This window comes from Neoarius graeffei, chromosome 23 (assembly GCF_027579695.1).
Source record: "Neoarius graeffei isolate fNeoGra1 chromosome 23, fNeoGra1.pri, whole genome shotgun sequence".
Classification (NCBI taxonomy): domain Eukaryota; kingdom Metazoa; phylum Chordata; class Actinopteri; order Siluriformes; family Ariidae; genus Neoarius; species Neoarius graeffei.
Genome location: NC_083591.1, coordinates 22,528,198 through 22,549,289, shown reverse-complemented (window position 1 = coordinate 22,549,289; position 21,092 = coordinate 22,528,198). Strand labels below are relative to the sequence as shown.

General features: G+C 41.0%; 1 protein-coding gene across 1 annotated transcript in view; it reads left to right on the top strand.

Annotated features, from left to right (window-relative positions):
• Window positions 1–11,008, top strand: part of esyt2a (extended synaptotagmin-like protein 2a) — a 138,961-nt gene extending 127,953 nt beyond the window's left edge. Inside the window, exons 19-22 of the mRNA XM_060905937.1 lie at window positions 7,901–8,032; window positions 8,135–8,240; window positions 9,405–9,454; window positions 9,542–11,008. Coding sequence (XP_060761920.1) covers window positions 7,901–8,032; window positions 8,135–8,240; window positions 9,405–9,454; window positions 9,542–9,584 — 331 coding nt within the window. The 3' untranslated portion in view covers window positions 9,585–11,008. The remainder of the gene's footprint in view (window positions 1–7,900; window positions 8,033–8,134; window positions 8,241–9,404; window positions 9,455–9,541) is intronic.
• Window positions 11,009–21,092: the final 10,084 nt, after the last annotated feature.

The following is a 21,092-nucleotide window of genomic DNA, read 5'->3' as shown; positions in this document are numbered from 1 at the left end:
TATTTTACAAGGTTTGGAAGTCAAAGATTGCTGCATACTCTTTTTATGAGTAACAGGACTAAAAGTAACAGGACTGAGTTTTTAGCCTAGGATTAGCTAATACATGGAATTAAGCCACATGGCGTCATCGCTAATAGCATGATCACACTTGGCACATTCTAGTGATTTACCAAAAATCTGTATTTTTAAAATAAACATCATCTAAGAAATAATTTAAGTAACAGGACAGTATGTTGACATTTAACTTTGATAAGGTCAAAAATCATCAAATATACAGAAAAGTAAATGAGAGAACTAACTTTTGGTCTTCCCATGGCCTTCAGAAGACACAACTGATGTAACTTCCTGTTGAGCATGTGATTTATGGAATGTTCCAAATTTGTCAGATGGGGTAATATATTTAGGTAACAGGACTGAGTGAAAACCCAGGGACACGACTAAAATGTGTATTTTAACCAAGATATTGTGGATTTCTTATGAAAAAAATATATTTAAACCATGGATGGGATATGGAGTCACACAACAGTGCAAAAGAAGTACTGTTTCTGAAGGATTTTAATCATAATATTTCATAGTTAAGTATAAAGTTAGAGTGCAGGGACAGGTAACACGTGCTATTTTTCAGTGTTTTAGGTAGTTTTTATTAATCAATTTATCAATTATATGTCTTAAATTTGAAATCAGATCAATGTGCAAGACATTCTGCGTAATGAAGTGTATTTTAAAGTGCATTATGTGCATTTATACATATAATTTTCTAAGGATGGAAATGGCACCGATTCCGTGGAATGGCTCTTCTATTAAACAAATTTCCAGTGCAAATACTTGCATGAAATGTTGAACAGACATTGGTATTAATGTAGTAAAACTACACAGATAAAGAAACTAGCGCATTCAAAGTGCTGGGCATCAATATCCAATTACCATATTTTTAGCTTCAAATAATAATTCGGTGTATATATATTTCTGTTGGATATGCATCTGATTGCTGGTGTCACGTGCCAATCAGTCTGAGAAAACAAATCTAGCACTAGGGTATGTTGGAGCTACCAATTGCAAATTTTTTCATCATTATAAAACTGCTTCTAAAAAGGTTTATGTTCTTCAATGTGTCATGGTATGAAAAAAAAATAAACTCAACACTGAGCAAATTATTTCTTAGGTCCTAAACAAGCTACAATTATATGCTTGAGTCCAATGTAAATGTGTAAAGTTGTGCAAGAAAATTGATTATCCTGGCACAGAATGCCAATTTAATCAAAGGCTACTGATACTACATCAGGAGAAAGATTGTGTGCCCACTTAGATTTTTCATCCTTTCAGTATATACTTTCAAAAAATACAACATTTGTATTAAAATGGGACAATGTGTTTTTCAACAGTGCTGTTGCACTGTTGATACCCAGCATTATGGACACACTCAAATCATATCATCAATCCATAAAAACATTGCATGCAATACACAGGAAAAAAGTATTGAGCATGCGAACTGAAACTTATTTAATACTTTGTGGAAAAGTCTTGCAATGACGGCTTCAAGATGCTTCCTGTATTGAAAAAAATGAATCTTTCATGGTGTTCTGGGGGGATTTTGGCTCGTTCTTCTACACCAAGCCTTTAAATGAAAAGATGACTCATGATCTTCAGTTCATTCTCCACATTTTATATTGGGTTTAAGTGTGGTGACTGACTGGGCCATTCCAACACCTTTATTTTCTTTCTATGGAACCAACTGAGAGTCTCCTTTGCAGTGTATTTTGGATCATTGGCCTGCTGCAAGGTCCACTAAAGTCTCAAGCTCATCCTAGTGGATGGCAACAGATTCTTGTCAAGAATTTTCTAGCACATGACCCCATTCATTTTTCCTTTGGTAATTTGGATTCTGCTGGTACCATGAGAAGTGTGTGTGTGTGTGTGTGTGTGGGGGGGGGGGGGGGGTCTGTCTCAGAAACTGGGTACTGTGGGGGTACCCCACTAAAATATTCAGTCAGTAAACTATACAGTTTTGAATGGTGATGTTGGTTTTAATTTGAAATAAAATGATGAAAGAAATAATACAGATAAAACTAAATCTTTGATGTGAATATTCAGAATTTGGCAAAAATTCTGCAAATTTGTGGAAAAATGGCAGCTTGATCTGGGACATAAATGGTTGACTATATCGCATTCCCTTAAGGTTGTAGTCCACTGAAAAGTCTACAGTTATCACTAATTGTATTTTAAGTTGTAACTTTTATACACCTAAGGATTGGTGCGCTCACAGAATAATCGGAACTGTAATAAAACATCATGCAAAATATTTGATCACCGTTGTAACTCCATTTTCCGCAGACCCAAAACCAATACGATCGTGTGTTTTGATTGAAACAGAAAGTCTCAGGGTCAAGGTCACTACCTCACCAAAAGTAATAACTTAAAATCACTACACCATATAAAAATTTAGTTATAAATCTGCGATTTTGTTTTTTTAAAACAAAAGCTGAAAGTTAGGTATAGAATGTTTCTTACAGAATATGTTACAATGGTAGCTGGTCTTGTATGAATTTCTGAGCTATAAAATGAGTTGTGGTCTATTTTTTACCGTAGCGTGTTTTGTGTTCGGGGAAGGACACACTAACAATTTGCATGTGTAGAATGGAATTTTCCACTCCAACAGTTAGAAGTTGATTGTGAATCCATTTGCGGTCTTTGTTACACGAGTGATCTGTTCAGACGTTATCACTGAAAAGGTGAGTTTTGACAGTTTTATTTTGCAGTGTAAGGCAACAGAATATTTCTTTTTCATCTTGCTTTCATATTTCGTAGTGTTTACATACTTTTGGCCAATATTTTGCAAATATGGTCAATTTAGATCGAACTTTTGATAGAATCTATGGCCAGTCATTTTGCCCCGCCTCGTGCTCCGTCCGGTGTGGTAGTGATGTCCCGTTGCTCGCGTGCCGCAGCAGAAACCCATGTGACCTTCAGCCGGTACAGTCGTTGTTCTTTTACCACCGCCGTTATTCTCATCTTTCCGGCGTGTTCTTGATTTTTCCATTGTGTCCTATTTCGCCATATCAAATACCCAAAATGTATCATATTATTCATATTTAAATGAATAATCAATTCAGTCATCATAACTTGCCATTTTTAACCCAAGCAATCATCTCATCTCATTATCTCTAGCCGCTTTATCCTGTTTTACAGGGTCGTAGGCAAGCTGGAGCCTATCCCAGCTGACTATGGGCGAAAGGCGGGGTACACCCTGGACAAGTCGCCAGGTCATCACAGGGCTGACAGATAGACACAGACAACCATTCACACTCACACCTACGGTCAATTTAGAGTCACCAGTTAACCTAACCTACGTACATGTCTTTGGACTGTGGGGGGAAACGGGAGCACCCGGAGGAAACCCACGCGGACACGGGGAGAACATGCAAACTCCTCACAGAAAGGCCCTCGCCGGCCACGGGGCTCGAACCCGGACCTTCTTGCTGTGAGGCAACAGCGCTAACCACTACACCACCGTGCCCCCCCCCCCCCCCCCCCCCCCCAGCAATCAAAAAGAGGAAGTTTATTCAATATTTTCACTCATCTGTGAAGGAGGGGCTTTAATTCTTCATGCTGTAGTTATTGTATATGTAAATCAATTTTACAAAAGCATTTGAATTGTAATCAAAAAAATTTTCCACAGTGGAGGCCAGATAAAGCAAGATACTATCTTTATTCTTATTAAACATAAAAGAAACATTGAGTTTTAGGTAAATGCAAAAAAAAAAGGAAAATTAGAAAATGTATTTTTTGACCATGATGTCCCAAATGAGAGACCAGTTTCTGAGATGAACCAACATGTGTGTGTTTGTTTCGTCTGAGCCCATTACATTCTCCCAGTAATCTACAGGCTTCTCCAATAGCAAACTTTAACATGCCTTTTCTTCAGTAATGGAGTCTTCTGTGGAGATTGAGAATGGAGACTGTGGCTGTTGTGTGCATTGCCTATTATTTTCCCCGTGATTGCTATACCCACTGCTTCCAGCTCTTCCTAAAGCTCTCTTCAGGTGACCCTTAGCTCTTGAGCTACTCTTCTGACTGACCATTCAGAAATCTTGCGAGGAGCTCCTGCACGTGGCCTGTTGATGTTTGAGTGATGTTCCTTATGCTTGCAGATAATGGTCATGATAGTGTTTTACTGGAACATTTAGGAGTTGAGAAATCCACTAGTAACCAGTGCCATTGCTATGCTGCTCAACTGAGGGGTTTCTTGTATGACGGCTTGGTGTCAAATGATTACTTGTATTCAGAGGTGGGTTCCGATTTGCAAAGAGTGGAAGTACTAACCTACCAACATGCACTAACCCAGCTGATTCTAATTAATACAGGTAGGAGAAATAATTTGTGCAATTTGCTGGGTTTCTTACTGTTTTCAGTACTTTTTTTCTTGTGACGTTCCACTTTATTGCATATAACTTTTTTTTATGGATGCAAATATTAAAATTTTTTCTGGGTTGTTTTATTGCATTAATACCAATATCTGTTCAAGACTTCATGTGAATAGCAGCATCGGAAATATGTCTCATCTCATTATCTCTAGCCGCTTTATCCTGTTCTACAGGGTCGCAGGCAAGCTGGAGCTTATCCCAGCTGACTACGGGTGAAAGGCGGGGTACACCCTGGACAAGTCACCAGGTCATCACAGGGCTGACGCATAGACACAGACAACCATTCACACTCACACCTACAGTCAATTTAGAGTCACCAGTTAACCTAACCTACATGTCTTTGGACTGTGGGGGAAACCGGAGCACCCGGAGGAAACCCAAGCGGACACGGGGAGAACATGCAAACTCTGCACAGAAAGGCCCTCGCCGGCCACGGGGCTCGAACCCGGACCTTCTTGCTGTGAGGCGACAGTGCTAACCACTACACCACCGTGCCGCTTTGGAAATATGTATAATATAAAAATAGTTGATGTGTTGAATACTCATCCCCCCTGTAAATGCATGGTGCTGGGTATGAAGATGTGCTACAGAAACTGCAATGATTCATTTTTGAAGTTACTGGACTTCAGCCACTTTTTTACACACCTATATGGCCAAAGTTTGTGGACTCCTGAACATCTCACCCACATGTGGGCCTTCCCAAACCTGTTGCCAAAAACTGGAAGCACACAGTTGTATAGAATGCTGTAGCTTTACAATTTCCCTTCACTGGAATTAAGAGGCCCAAATCTGTTCCAGCATGAGAGCCTGTGTGCACATAGTGAGCTCTATGAAGACAGGGTTTGCCAAAGTCGGAGTGGAAGAACTCGAGTGGTCTGCACAGATCCTTGACCTCAACTCCACTGAACATTTTTTAAAATAAAGCGGATTCCCAACTGAGCCCCGGGCTTCCTCACCTGACCTCAGTGCCCGACCTCACAAATACTTTTGTGGCTGAATGAGCAAAAATCCCCACAGCCCAACTCCAAAGTCGAGTGGACAGTCTTCCTAGAAGAGAGGAGGTTATTATAACAGCAAAGGAGGAATAAATCTGGAATAGGATGTTCAAGAAGCATACATGAGTGTGATAGGTGTCCACAAATGTTTAGCCATCGAGTATCCATTTGTTATATATTGTTAAGTAGTCTGTACAGTCCAGTGGAATACTTTGTGTCCATCTGCTGATGACCCTTACTATATGCAAATCGCATGTGCGTGCACGCACACGCGTGCATGCACACAGAGCCTTAAACTTTCTTGCACCAAAATACACAAACTTATGGTCTGTACACATTCAAACAAACGAGTTTATTCCTGGTGAGGAAGTTGCAGTGTGGACAAATTAACTTGTAACCTGATTCAGCTAATCAGGATCATGTAAATGTATTAGAGCCACATGTTGGAATGCAACCCTAATCAACACGTTTCTTTAGTGGGTTGGAGAATGTCCATGGGTAGGGTTAGACATTATGCTCTATGTATGTACGTACAGTGGTGCTTGAAAGTTTGCGAACCCTTTAGAATTTTCTATATTTCTGCATAAATATGACCTAAATTTTCACACAAGTCCTAAAAGTAGATCAAGAGAATCCAGTTAAACAAATGAGACGAAAATATTATATTTGGTCATTTATTTATTGAGGAAAATGATCCAATATTACATATCTGTGAGTGGCAAATGTATGTGAACCTTTGCTTTCAGTATAGCCTAGGTCACAACCGGACGTACGATTTTTTTGGCCATACAATTTTTGGCGTTTCCCAAATTGCTGCGTTTTTTTTTTTGTTGTTGTTGTTGTTCGTGGAGAAAGACGCACGTTGGCCGTAAGTTTGTCTTGCAACCTGAAAAAAACGTAAGCGCCCGTAGAGTTTGTTTGACATGACAAAGAACCTCTGCGGCCAGTCTATGGCTTGAAAATCAGCACGTCACACGCGCGCCCTCCGTGCGTTTCTTGCGTTTTTTGCACGTAGACCGGCCGTGGGAGCACGTACGGCCGGTTGTGACCGAAGCATATCTGGTGTAACCCCCTTGTGCAGCAATAACTGCAACTAAACGTTTCCAGTAACTGTTGATCAATCCTGCACACCAGCTTGGAGGAATTTTAGCCCATTCCTCCATACAGAATAGCTTCAACTCTGGGATGTTGGTGGGTTTCCTCACATAAACTAATTGCTTCAGGTCCTTCCACAACATTTCGATTGGATTAAGGTCAGGACTTTGACTTGGCCATTCCAAAACATTTAACTTTATTCTTCTTTAACCATTCTTTGGTAGAATGACTTGTGTGCTTAGGGTCGTTGTCTTGCTGCATGGCCCACCTTCTCTTGAGATTCAGTTCATGGACAAATGTCCTGACATTTTCCTTTAGAATTCGCTGGTATAATTCAGAATTCGTTGTTCCATCAATGATGGCAAGCCGTCCTGGCCCAGATGCAGCAAAACAGGCACAAACCATGATACTACCACCACCATGTTTCACAGATGGGATAAGGTTCTTATGCTGGAATGCAGTGTTTCCCTTTCTCCAAACAACGCTTCTCATTTAAACCAAAAAGTTCTATTTTGGTCTCATCCATCCACAAAACATTTTTCCAATAGCCTTCTGGCTTGTCCACATGAACTTTAGCAAACTGCAGACGAGCAGCAATATTCTTTTTGGAGAGCAGTGGCTTTCTCCTTGCAACCCTGCCATGCACACCATTGTTGTTCAGTGTTCTGATGGTGGACTCATTGACATTTAGCCAATGTGAGTGAGGCCTTCAGTTGCTTAGAAGTTACCCTGGGGTCCTTTGTGACCTCGCCAACTATTACACGCCTTTCTCTTGGCGTGATCTTTGTTGGTTGACCACTCCTGGGGAGGGTAACAATGGTCTTGAATTTCCTTCATTTGTACACAATCTGTCTGACTGTGGATTGGTGGAGTCCAAACTCTTTAGAGATGGTTTTGTAACCTTTTCCAGCCTGATGAGCATCAACAATGCTTTTTCTGAGGATCTCAGAAATCTCCTTTGTTCGTGCTACGATACACTTCCACAAACGTGTTGTGAAGATCAGACTTTGATAGATCCCTGTTCTTTACATAAAACAGGGTGCCCAGTCACACCTGATTTGTCATCCCATTGATTGAAAACACCTGACTCTAATTTCACCTTCAAATTCACTGCTAATCCTAGAGGTTCACATACTTTTGCCACTCACAGATATGTAATATTAGATCATTTTCCTCAATAAATAAATCACCAAGTATAATACTTTTGTCTCATTTGTTTAACTGGGTTCTCTTTATCTACTTTTAGGACTTGTGTGAAAATCTGATGATGTTTGAGGACATTTATGCAGAAATATAGAAAATTCTAAAGGGTTCACAAACTTTCAAGCCCCACTCTGTCTGTGGTGTGTGTGTTTTATTTATTTTACCATTTTGTTTGTTTGTCTGTAGGAATCTGATATCATTCACAGACAGCGGTTCTGACCCATATGTGCGTCTGTATCTGCTCCCGGATAAGCGGCGATCTGGACGTCGAAAAACGCACACAATCAAGAAAAACCTCAACCCAGTCTACGACCAAACGTTAGCTGGTTATTTATTTCCTCCCTTTCATCCTCTTTTCATTTCCTTCTCCGTTTTTTATAATTGCTAATCAATTTTGAAACCATGTGTGTATTTGTGTAGCTTTGAGTTCAGTGTGTCACTGGTGGAGCTGCACAGGAGAACTTTGGATGTAGCAGTGAAAAATGGAGGAGGACTTCTGTTTAAACACAAGGGTCTTCTGGGCAAGGTGAGAGAGAAGAAAACAGATATTACATGATGTACCTTTTCAGCAGTTTCTTTTTTTCCTCCAGAAAAATCTTGTGAAAATGAAATAAAACCCCTCATCTCTTAAAGATAGACTGCCTTTCAGATTTTTCAAGTGTAGGTCATAAAAAGCTTTTTTTTTCCCTGACACCCAATTATTTTTGTTTAGTGGACCGAAAGCTACTGAATTCAAAGCAGATTTTCAATTTTATTAGTTTTTTTTAATAGAACAATTCATGAAATTTAGGGCCATGTGGCCCTAAACAACACCCCCCCCCCCCCCCCCCCCCCCCGCCCCCCGCTTCACCATGACCCAATCCAAGATATGTCATCATGCATCACGTGGTGGGCTTTCCCTGTTCGCGCAAGGCATTGTGGGATACAAATTTGAAACCAGAGAGAAAGATGGAGGACGTGAGTGTGCAAATGAAGCGTGAAAGACCGATTACAGTAATGGTAAGCGAGAAGCAAAGAAGTTATGTTGCGAAGGAAAGGAAACGCAGTACCAAACTAATAAATATCAGCAGTCAGTGAGCACTTGGGTGTGATCAGCTGTTTATTTAGCGACAGAATGATGCAACTGTTGGTGCACGGTCAAGGTAAACCTGTAGATGGCAGTAATACAACACTGCATGCCAGCTGCCGTAAAACCCAGGAAAAGAAGGTAAACCAGCGCATGCGCACACCGGACTTTCTCTGTCTGCTTGACTGTGCAAAGTGAGCGATTTCATGCACATTATATGCTAAGGAATCCCCTCAAATTAAATAACTTCCCAGCCACAGAATGGTCTTGGGGTTTTTTTGTGTGTTTTGAGATATTGCAGAAATAAACATGTATATAACAATGACCAAATTTCAGAGGGAACTAAATTTCACAGATTTTATGAAATCAAAAGGCCATTTAACTTTAAATAGTGAATACCTTTTTTTTTTTTTTATAAATGTTTGCAATAGTAGAAGGCTGTTGAATTAGATTGCAAAAAATAAGTCACAAAGGGACAGAGTAAATGTTGAGCAAAGCACTAAGACATAGAAATGCATTGGTTATTTATAAGCATTAAAATTGTTTTAAAAAATTAGCAGTCGATATGTAGCTATTATTTACTTATTCCTCTAGAGTTTACCTGAGATTTTTTGCATGTCTCAGGTGATCGTGGATTTGACATCCGAGGACACATCAAAGAGCTGGACCCAATGGTGAGATATTCTTGTATTTTTGTATGTGCAAACCTGAAAAGCGGAATTGACCCTGTGACTTTTAAAAATCACTTTTCTTTTTGGTAGGTATGAACTGAGTGAGGATGGACTGAAAAAACCATCTGTTTAATTGGAACACTTGGTTTCCTTCTGCTGGCCAAAAATCAAGACTTCCTGCATAGAGTCCCTGCACAGACTACAAATGTCAGCCATGTTTAAGTGCTATTTTGGTGGATGGACATTTATATATAATGTACAATATTCATTTTAAGATTTTTTTTTTTAAATTTAGATGACCTTCCAATAATGCTTTAGATCTGATTTAACATGCAGCTGCTGAGGTTGCTTTATGGTCTCATCTTTTAATTTGTACAATAGAAGGGTGTGTGTGTGTGTGTGTAAAGATTTAGTGATGGAAAATGAAAATTTACAAGTCAAATAAACATACATAATGACAATTTTATCAGAAGTCACAGCTGTGTGTGTGTGTGTGTGTGTGTGTGTGTGTGTGAGAGAGAGAGAAATTTTTATTTTTTAAATATATTTTCATGGATAAATATGCTTAATTCTAAACTAATTATGTACCTATCCCGTGTCCTAGTATGGCATATGATGCACTTGCAAATGTTTGTGTGCACTGGGTTTGGGGAGACCGATGGGGAATTTACATGTTACACAGGATTGTTTGGTTTTCTTTTTTTTTTTTTTTTTTGGGGGGGGGGTTACTTTTTTTAAAATAAATATTTACCATGATGTGTATTTGCTCACTTGCAAATGCCTTTAGAAAATACTTTTAAGGCTGTATAGATGCAAACCAAAGCGTAGTCTCTCCTGCTGGTTACTGCAGTCCCTTTAAATCCTCTGAACTGAGTTTTGTAGCAGACAGGGACACCTTCTAATTTTTTGTTTTTATCAACACAGGGGTTCATCATTAAGAATTACTATGTAGAGTGAAGTAGTAGCAAAATGCTGTTGAAAGGCTCCTTTGTGATGAGCTTTCAGGGGTGTGTGTATATATGTGTATGTATGTGTGTGTATATAGTGTGTGTTTATTTATATATATATATATATATATATATATATATATATATATATATATATATAATTTCATGTGCCTTAGCTCTGCTTGGGTGTATTGGTGGCAACTGCATGTCCCTGCAAATTTGTAACATCACATGTATTCATGAAGTAAATATTGTTGCAAATCCATATTGTTAATAATTAAGTAGGCTATAAATTGGGTACCACTAGAGGTCATCTGATGCATGGTTTGATGGACAAATAATGCACACTCTCTCCCAGTATGTAGGCAAAATGACACTTAATCAGACCTAAACTGAAAGCTACAAGATCAGGAGCAGGGCCATTTTGCCGATTTCATGATATTATTTATACCCACCCCATCTATTACTAGTCACAGAATTATTCGAACGCATTAACAGTTAATTGGAATGCTAACAGTAATTCGCCCAACATTAGCCAGATTCTCCAGACAAGTGGCTCTTACAGCATTATTCAGAATCTGAAACTCAATAAACTTAAAACCATTGTAAACTCTTGGCTTGTCTTTTATTCTTATTTATTAGTCATCTTTTAGTGGAGTACTGTTTTATAGGTGGTTGATTAACCTAGTAGTTTACAGGCAGCTGACTGACACGTCACCTAAAGATGCACTTTCTGCACTTGTGACTCACTCTGGATGGTCGCACCCTAAAGACTGCACTACCCAAGCTCAATTATCCGCCCTTTCATCAGTCAATAATCTATCCATTTATCTATACCACTTATCTGTCAAGTTTCTGGAGGAAGCTGGAGTCATTCCCAGCTCACTTGTGGAAAGAGGTGGGGTACACACTGGGCAGGTTGCTAGTCCATCACATGGCTAATACAGAGATGAACAATTTACACCTATTCCATATGTACAGGGGTTCTATAAGAAACTTCACGAAGTGGACAGTCACAAGATTCAGAAACCATGACCCCATACACAATCCAATGTGCTCAAACCCGTGCTTTAAATTAGCTATATCCAAATGTACAATATTTACAAACCACTGAGACGGCAGGATGGCCAGAGGCTGTCAGGCAGAAGGCGTTAGCTCGAGCCTCACTAGCCTTGGCATTTTGTGGGGCCTGTGATGGCTCTAGGCAATGCCTTGTGCCTGAGCACACGGTGGCAGCAGACAACATTTGCCGCAGGGATGAAAGGGTTAAGCTAGCCCACCAGGCTCAAGGATAACTGGAAATGAGTGGGATAATGCATGGGCCAAAGCTAAAAGAACTAATGAGGTTAAGCACTGGGTAGATTAATAGGGCATTAAGAAATGGATGCACTCGGCTGATTAAAAAAAATTCAAAAAGTGAGCACTACCTTCATTTACAACCCCGATTCCAAAAAAGTTGGGACAAAGTACAAATTGTAAATAAAAACGGAATGCAATAATTTACAAATCTCAAAAACTGATATATTCACAATAGAACATAGACAACATATCAAATGTCGAAAGTGAGACATTTTGAAATTTCATGACAGCAACACATCTCAAAAAAGTTAGGACAGGGGCAATAAGAGGCTGGAAAAGTTACAGGTACAAAAAAGGAACAGCTGGAGGACCAAATTGCAACTCATTAGGTCAATTGGCAATAGGTCATTAACATGACTGGGTATAAAAAGAGCATCTTGGAGTGGCAACGGCTCTCAGAAGTAAAGATGGGAAGAGGATCACCAATCCCGTTAATTCTGCCCCGACAAATAGTGGAGCAATATCAGAAAGGAGTTCGACAGTGTAAAATTGCAAAGAGTTTGAACATATCGTCTACAGTGCATAATATCAAAAGATTCAGAGAATGTGGAAGAATCTCTGTGCGTAAGGGTCAAGGCGGGAAAACCATACTGAGTGCCCGTGATCTTCGGGCCCTTAGACGGCACTGCATCTCATACAGGCATGCTTCTGTATTGGAAATCACAAAATGGGCTCCGGAATATTTCCAGAGAACATTATCTGTGAACACAATTCACCGTGCCATCCACCGTTGCCAGCTAAAACTCTATAGTTCAAAGAAGAAGCCATATCTAAACATGATCCAGAAGCGCAGATGTCTTCTCTGGGCCAAGGCTCATTTAAAATGGACTGTGGCAAAGTGGAAAACTGTTCTATAGTCAGACGAATCAAAATGTGAAGTTCTTTATGGAAATCAGGGATGCCGTGTCATTCGGACTAAAGAGGAGAAGGATGACCCAACTTGTTATCAGCGCTCAGTTCAGAAGCCTGCATCTCTGATGGTATGGGGTTGCATTAGTGCGTGTGGCATGGGCAGCTTATGCATCTGGAAAGACACCATCAATGCTGAAAGGTATATCCAGGTTCTAGAGCAACATATGCTCCCATCCAGACGACGTCTCTTTCAGGGAAGACCTTGCATTTTCCAACATGACAATGCCAAACCACATACTGCATCAATTACAGCATCACGGCTGCGTAGAAGAAGGGTCCGGGTACTGAACTGGCCAGCCTGCAGTCCAGATCTTTCACCCATAGAAAACATTTGGTGCATCATAAAACGGAAGATACGACAAAAAAGACCTAAGACAGTTGAGCAACTAGAATCCTACATTAGACAAGAATGGGTTAACATTCCTATCCCTAAACTTGAGCAACTTGTCTCCTCAGTCCCCAGACGTTTACAGACTGTTGTAAAGAGAAAAGGGGCTGTCTCACAGTGGTAAACATGGCCTTGTCCCAACTTTTTTGAGATGTGGTCTTGTCATGAAATTTAAAATCACCTAATTTTTCTCTTTAAATGATACATTTTCTCAGTTTAAACATTTGATATGTCATCTATGTTCTATTCTGAATAAAATATGCAATTTTGAAACTTCCACATCATTGCATTCGATTTTTATTTACAATTTGTACTTTGTCCCAACTTTTTTGGAATTGGGGTTGTAATAGATCAAAATCTAAATGACCTGAGAAAATTCTGAAAGTTGGTCAGATCAGCAGGAGATGTGGTGCCGCCTAATGTCTGTGAAGATTCTCAGTCATCCAGGTCATAGTAACTGTGGGTGGTAAAAGAGAGCAACTGGACTTGCTTGAAGATTCTTGAAGATGTTTCACCTCTCATCCGAAAGGCTTCTTCAGTTCTGTCTGACTAGTAGGGAGTATCAGGTATTTATCCACTCATGGATGAAAAGCTCATCTAAGGTGTCGTTGAGTCATCCTGTTGGTGTGGGTCAATGGGGGCTGGATGTGAATGGCCTTGAGAGTCGTTAGGGTGATCAATGGATTGCCCGTTAAGATGATCAATGGAATGCTGATTCTCTCTGTCCTCTTGTGAGTCACTGAAAACCGCTGGGTTTTGGTGTGCATTCAGTTGTCTGGGAAGTGTGCCAAGGACTGCATTGTAGGTGGCTGATAAATGATGTCTTAGACCCCCACCTCTGTTCGGTGATGGCCGTTCCAGGTTGACAAAAATGGCTTCTTTAACTCCTCGCTCATACCAACGATCCTCTCTGGCTAAAATGCGTACATTGCAATCCTGAAATGAGTGTCCTTTGTTGTTAAGATGAAGGTAGACAGCAGAGTCCTGGCCTGAGGAACTGGCTCTCCTGTGTTGAGCCATACGCCTGTGGAGCGGTTGTTTATTTTCCCCAATATGCGAGTCCGTGCATTCCTCACTGCACTGAATTGCATACACTACATTGTCCTGTTTGTGTTTGGGTATTCTGTCCTTAGGGTGGACCAGTTTCTGCTTCAGGGTGTTACTGGGTCTGAAATGTACCGGAATGTTGTGTTTGTAGAAGATCCTCCTGAGTTTCTCAGCTAGACCAGAAATGTAGGGAATGACAATGTTCTTGCGTTTGTTCCTGTTATCCTCCTTGTCTGTTATGTTCCTTTTTCTACTCTTGAAGAAAGACCAGTTGGGATACCCGCAGTTCTGACGTGCTTTCTTGATGTGATTCTGCTCCTTCTCTTTTCCCTCTACCGTTGTAGGGATGTTCTGAGCCCTGTGTTGCAAGGTCCTAATGTCCCCCAATTTGTGTTCCAGTGGGTGGTGAGAGTTGAAGAGTAGGTACTGGTCTGTGTGTGTGGGTTTCCGGTAGACCTCAATGCTAAGGCTTCTGTCTTGTCTAATGCGTACATCACAATCCAAGAAGGCTAGATTATTCCCAATGACGTCCTCCCGAGTGAAATTGATGTTGATATCCACTGCATTGATGTGCTTAGAGAAGGCTTCCACTTCATGGGTTTTGATTTTAACCCAGGTGTCATCCACATATCTGAACCAGTGGCTGGGAGCAACTCCTGAAAAAGTGGTCAAAGCTTTATGTTCCACTTCCTCCATGTAAAGATTGGCCACAATAGGGGACACCGGTGAGCCCATGGCGCACCATGCTTCTGTCTGTAGAAACTTTCATTAAACTGGAAATAAGTGGTAGTCAGGCAGAGGTCAAGCAAGGTGCAAATCTGGTCCGTGGTGAGGTTTGCTCTATCCAGTAAGGTATTGTCTTGAAGGAGTCATTGTCTAACAGACTCAACTACTTCTGTGGTGGGAATGCAGGTGAAAAGAGAAGTGACATCGTAAGAAACCATGGTTTCATCTAAGTCTAGTTTGAGGTCTGCAACTTTAGTAGCAAAATCTTGGGAGTTTTTGACGTGATGTAGCGTATTCCCAACAAGAGGAGCCAGGATAGTGGCTAGGTGTTTGGCAATGTTATAGGTGACCGAGTTTATACTACTGATGATAGGTCTGAGTGGAGCTCCTTCCTTGCGAATCTTGGGGAGTCCGTATATGAGAGGAATGGCTTCCCCAGGGTACAATCTGTAGTACAGAGATCGGTTGATGGCTTGGTCCTTTTCTAGTTGTTGCAGGCAGCTAACAACTTTCTTTTTGTAACAACTGGTGGGGTCCCGCCTTAAGGTTTCATACGTGGTTGTGTCGCTGAGGAGACTGGTCATCTTTGAGTGGTAGTCCGCTGTGTTTAGCACCACTGTGCATCTCCCTTTGTCAGCAGGAAGGATGGTGATGTTCCGGTCTCTTTGAAGCAATGTAAGAGCCCTCCTTTCTTGGCTGGTGAGGTTGGAGGGGGGTGCTTTTGCACTGGACAGAGCAGACTGAAGATATAAGTTAGACTGAAGATATAACTTAGACTGAAGATATCAGCTGCTCTGTCCACTGCAAAAGCACCCCCCTCCAACCTCACCAGCCAAGAAAGGAGGGCTCTTACATTGCTTCAAAGAGACTCCAGGGGGTCAAAGGGGTCACAGTGTTGAGTCTAGGACCAAGGCAGAACTGTAGGGGCTCTAGCACAAGCTCTGAGTCTCTAGGCCCCACTCAAAAATTGGAGATACTACAATCTTTAGAAAGCTTACCCTTCCTCACCTGGGTTGCTTTGATGGCCACCACCATACCTTTAAGGGTCAATGAAGCCTTCCCCCTGTCTAAATGATCCCGCAGAAACAGCAGGATTTCCCAAGATCCACATGTGTGTGGGTCTGTTTGGTTTGCCTCCCACCATAACTCAAACACCTGCCAATGGTATGAGCATGCCTCTCTCTTAGATGGGGCCTGTGCCCCTTGGAGGGTTTGTATCACCATACATGGCAGACCCATAACTAAGGGCTTGTCCTTTCAGGGACCAAGCCCAAAGCCAAAACCATTGGGGAAAAGGTAAAACAGAGCTCTCCAGACTGGGAGTTCCCATTGTGCTCCACATAACAATGGAATGTCTGAAAACCAAGCCATGTGAGGCCAGATTGAGACCATCAGGACTAGCCGCACTTCCCCTGCCTGAATCCTCTGCAGGAGGGGCGGAAGAAGACCAAAAGGGGAAATGAATAGGGAAGGCTTTTGGGCCACTGGTGGGTGATGCTGTCTATACTGAGAGGAGGGTTTTTCCATTCCAGGGAGGACAGGGAGCAGTGGCTCAACTCACTGGAGACAAACAGGTCCATGGATGCTGTCAAGTCAGCTTATTTGTATAGTGTTTTTAACAGTAGACATTGTCACAAAGCAGTTTTACAGAAAAATAAGACTTTTAAACATATGAACTAATAATTTTATCCCTAATAAATGTATTTAGCCCTAATGAGCAAGCCTGAGATGATAGTGGCAAGGAAAAACTCTCTCAGACAACATGAGGAAGAAACCTTGAGAGGAACCAGACTCAAAAGGGAACCCATCCTCATTTGGATGATAATGGATAGCAGGATTTTATAAATAACTTGCTTCTATGCATTTGGCCTATATAGTCACAGTGCAATTGTATAACTGGAAAGTTCATTAAAGTTTTTAATATGAAGTCTGTTTCGTTGAAGTTATCAACTGTTCATTGATTGAGATTTGAGTGCAAGACTGTTCATGACAACTGCAGTCCTGAAGTTATGATGGCAATTGTAGCCCTAAGTCACTGTAGCAAAACTGTAAGCATCCAGAGCCATCTTCTAAGTATGTCTTTCAACTGTCCATATGGGGCCATCCTCCACAGGAGCAATGTGATTAGAACTCTAGCCATCAGGATGGGTCAGGCAGGTCCAAAGAGCAGGAGAGGCCAGCATCACTGGTATCTCAGGATTGACATGTAACTTAAGAGAAACAGAAAGCACAGATTGTTGGGTATGCCCATTGTCACCTAATAGTTAAGAACAGTATACGTTGTGCACTGAGTGCAAGCAGGGACTCTGGCAAGACCAATTATGACAGCATAACTAAAAGGAAGAGCCAGAAGGTAACACAGACATGAGGGTGCCCTGGGATATAAAGCAACCAGCCACTCCACCGTCAACAAACCTGAATGAGAGTGGGGAGTGGGGGGAAGTTGGGGGTGGGGGGGGCATGCATACATCCTGGTGTACCAAATACTCTATACTCAAGAACCCTCCACATCTGCTCCTCAACCTAATAAAAAGCTATTGACAAAAAGCTTGACTCAATAAATACAGTTGTGGTTAGAAGTTTACATACAGTGACATGAATGTCATCTTGGATATGAATGTCATGGCAATATTTGGGCTTTCAGTAATTTCTTTGAACTGTTCTTTTTCTGTGGCAGAATGTGCAGCATACATCTTTAATAATAAAAAAACCACTAGGAATTTGGTGCACAAGTTTTAATTTTCTTTGGGTTTTCTGAAATCAACACAGGGTCAAAAATATACATACAGCACACCTAATATTTGGGTAAAATATCTCTTCGTAAGATTCATCTTGACCAAACATTTTTGTTTACCACGAACAAGCTTCTGGCAAAATTCTGGTTGGATATTTCATGACTCTTCATGGTAGAATTGGTAGAGTTCAATTAAATTTGTTTTTTTTTTCTTGGCATGGACGCAACTTATAAGCATGGTCCATATATTTTCAATAGGGTTGAAGTCAGGACTTGTTTTAAGCTTAGCCTGCTTTATCCTCCACAACCAGCTCTAATGCATGTTTGGGTTCATTGTCATGTTGTAACTCTCAAGTCCCAAGTCATGTTCAAGTTTCTGATGGTTTATGCTGAAGAAGTCTGAGGTAGGCCTCCTTCTTCATTATTCCATCCACTTTGTGCAATGAACCAGTTCCACTGGCAGCAAAACAGCCCCAGAGCATGATGATGATCCTACCAACACCACCAGCTGGTACTGTCCCTCTGTACATGGTGGTCATTGTGGCCAAACAACTCAATCTTTGTCTCATCTGACCATACAGCTATCCTCCAGAAGGCTTTTTCTTTGTCCATGTGGTCAGCTTCAAACTTTAGTTAAGCTTGAAGGTGTCAATTTTGGAGCAGGGGTTATTTCTTGGATAGCAGCCTCTTAGTCCATGGTGATCTGAACTGTAGACCGTGATCCATCAGCTTCCAGTTCATGGAAGGGCTGTGCCATGGTGGTTCCCAGGTTGTTCCTGACCATCCAAACCAATTTCCTTTCAGCTGAGGGTGACAGTTTGGGTTTTCTTGAAGCAAAGTGGCTTGGCAAAGTTGACTACACCTCACAATAACTTTCATACAATTGTTTGAACTGATCTTGGAATTTGCAGTTGTTTAGAAATGACTCCAAGAGACATTCCAGAGTTGTGTATATCTGTGATCGTCTTTCTCAGATCTGCAGTGAGCTCCTTGGACTTTCCCAATTTACTGTGTGTTGGTCAATCCATTGAGTGCTGTAAACAAACCCTTTTTATGAAGACACAGAGAAGCTACCAGCTGTAGTCAATCATAATCACTAACAGGAATTTAAGAGACCTTGGCCTTGGCAAGATAAGAGACATTTTGGAAGTTTCATCACCTCTGAATTAACAATCTAAGTGAGCATATGTAAATTTTTGACCTTCTATGTATAATTTTTCAATGTACAATTCAAAGAAATTACTGAAAGCCCAAATATTGCCATGACATTCATGTCACTGTATGTAAACTTCTGACCTCAACTGTATATTTTCAGCCTCGATTTATACACTGGGACTGTGTCTGAGACTCAAACATGACTTCGAAGGCTGTTCCATAACTGTGGGGTTTTGTAAGAAGAGATCATCTCTGTGCTCTACTATATGAGGTACCAACAAATAGCCTGATTCTTTTGATCTAAGTTGGCAAGGCGGGTCATAAAAGACCAGAAGTTTGCTCAGGTACTGTGGCACAAGACCATTCAGTGCCCTAACCCTAGTAGTATTTTACACTCAAAGTGAAATTTGATTGAGAGCCAATGCAGTGTGGATAAGATAGGGGGGATGTGGTCATCTCTTCTTGTTCTAGTACAGACTCTTGCTGGTGCATTTTGGACTAGCTGGAGCTTGTTTATGCACCTATTGGAACATCCAAACAGTAAGGCAGTACCTCTAGGTTAGGATTATGTAACCTAGAGGTAACGAAGTCTCATCTCATCTCATTATCTCTCGCCGCTTTATCCTGTTCTACAGGGTTGCAGGCAAGCTGGAGCCTATCCCAGCTGACTACGGGCGAAAGGCGGGGTACACCCTGGACAAGTCGCCAGGTCATCACAGGGCTGACACATAGATACAGACAACCATTCACACACCTATGGTCAATTTAGAGTCACCAGTTAACCTAACCTGCATGTCTTTGGACTGTGGGGGAAACGGGAGCACCCGGAGGAAACCCACACGGACACGGGGAGAACATGCAAACTCTGCACAGAAAGGCCCTCGCCGGCCACGGGGCTCGAACCCGGACCTTCTTGCTGTGAGGCGACAGCGCTAACCACTATGCCACCGTGCCACCCGGTAACAAAGTCATGAGTTTTTCTGCATCACGTAGTGACATTATATTTCTCATCTTAGCAACAGCAACGATCTTTATTATCCTTATTAGCGCTATTTATATTTTTTAAATATATATTTTTCATAAGTTTTAATAAAATTGACTGAGGGCACTGGCAACTTGAAAGAACCCTGGATGGCTAAAAATGCCAGGTTGTCAGCTTTCAGGAAAGTGTTTGCTATCTAAGGTCAGACATTTACACACTCCCTCCATAAAACACAAAAATGACACATACCAGATAACAATCAAATAAGCTTTGCAAAACAGTGGTATTATCCGAATGTGTATTCATATAAAGAATTAACTAGTTGCTGTTAAAGTTTTGTTTTAGTTTTTATTTAAACAGAGAAAATGATAGGCACTTGATATCAACACTGATACCATTCCAGACTATAGGGCCTTGAAAATGAGTGTAAAATTTTCCATAATTTGTTCTTACTTTAGGAAGATAGTACGACTGTTTTGCAGCATGTCTTGTGTTATAGGTGTAAATCTTATCCACTTTAGTGAAAAAAGTTTGGAATGCAGAAGGTAACAATTGATTATGAGATTTATATATGAAAATGGCAATGAGGAAGGTGACTAGATCATGAAATTTAATTATTTCTATAGACTTGAATAGAGAGCTAGAATGTTGGTCAGAACTAGAAAATATAATCACATGGATGGCTTTTTTTTCCTCTCAAAATCAATATTGGATTAACTGTGGACTCCAGTTAGACCGTATATCATGAAAGGATAAATTAAGGCATAATACAAACTTAACAAAATGTCCTGATTAACATAGTAACAGATCTTGCTTAAGATTCCAATACCTCTTTTAATCTTCTTCACAACATAACGAACATGTTTTTTCCAGCTTAAGTTAGAATCTATCTTTAGGCCTAAATCTCATCTCATTCATCTCATTATCTCTAGCCGCTTTATCCTGTTCTACAGGGTCGCAGGCAAGCCGGAGCCTATCCCAGCTGACTACGGGCGAAAGGCGGGGTACACCCTGGACAAGTCGCCAGGTCATCACAGGGCTGACACATAGACACAGACAACCATTCACACCTATGGTCAATTTAGAGTCACCAGTTAACCTAACCTGCATGTCTTTGGGGGAAACCGGAGCACCCGGAGGAAACCCATGCGGACATGGGGAGAACATGCAAACTCCGCACAGAAAGGCTCTCGCCGGCCACGGGACTCGAACCCAGACCTTCTTGCTGTGAGGCGACAGCGCTAACCACTATACCACTGTGCCGCCCTAGGCCTAAATATTTGATAAAATACACTCTTTTTAATTGCTTGCCATGAATTTTGAGTTTAAAATTGATATTGTCTATTTTCTTTTGTGGATGGAAAATTACATAGTTTGACTTGTCTCCATTA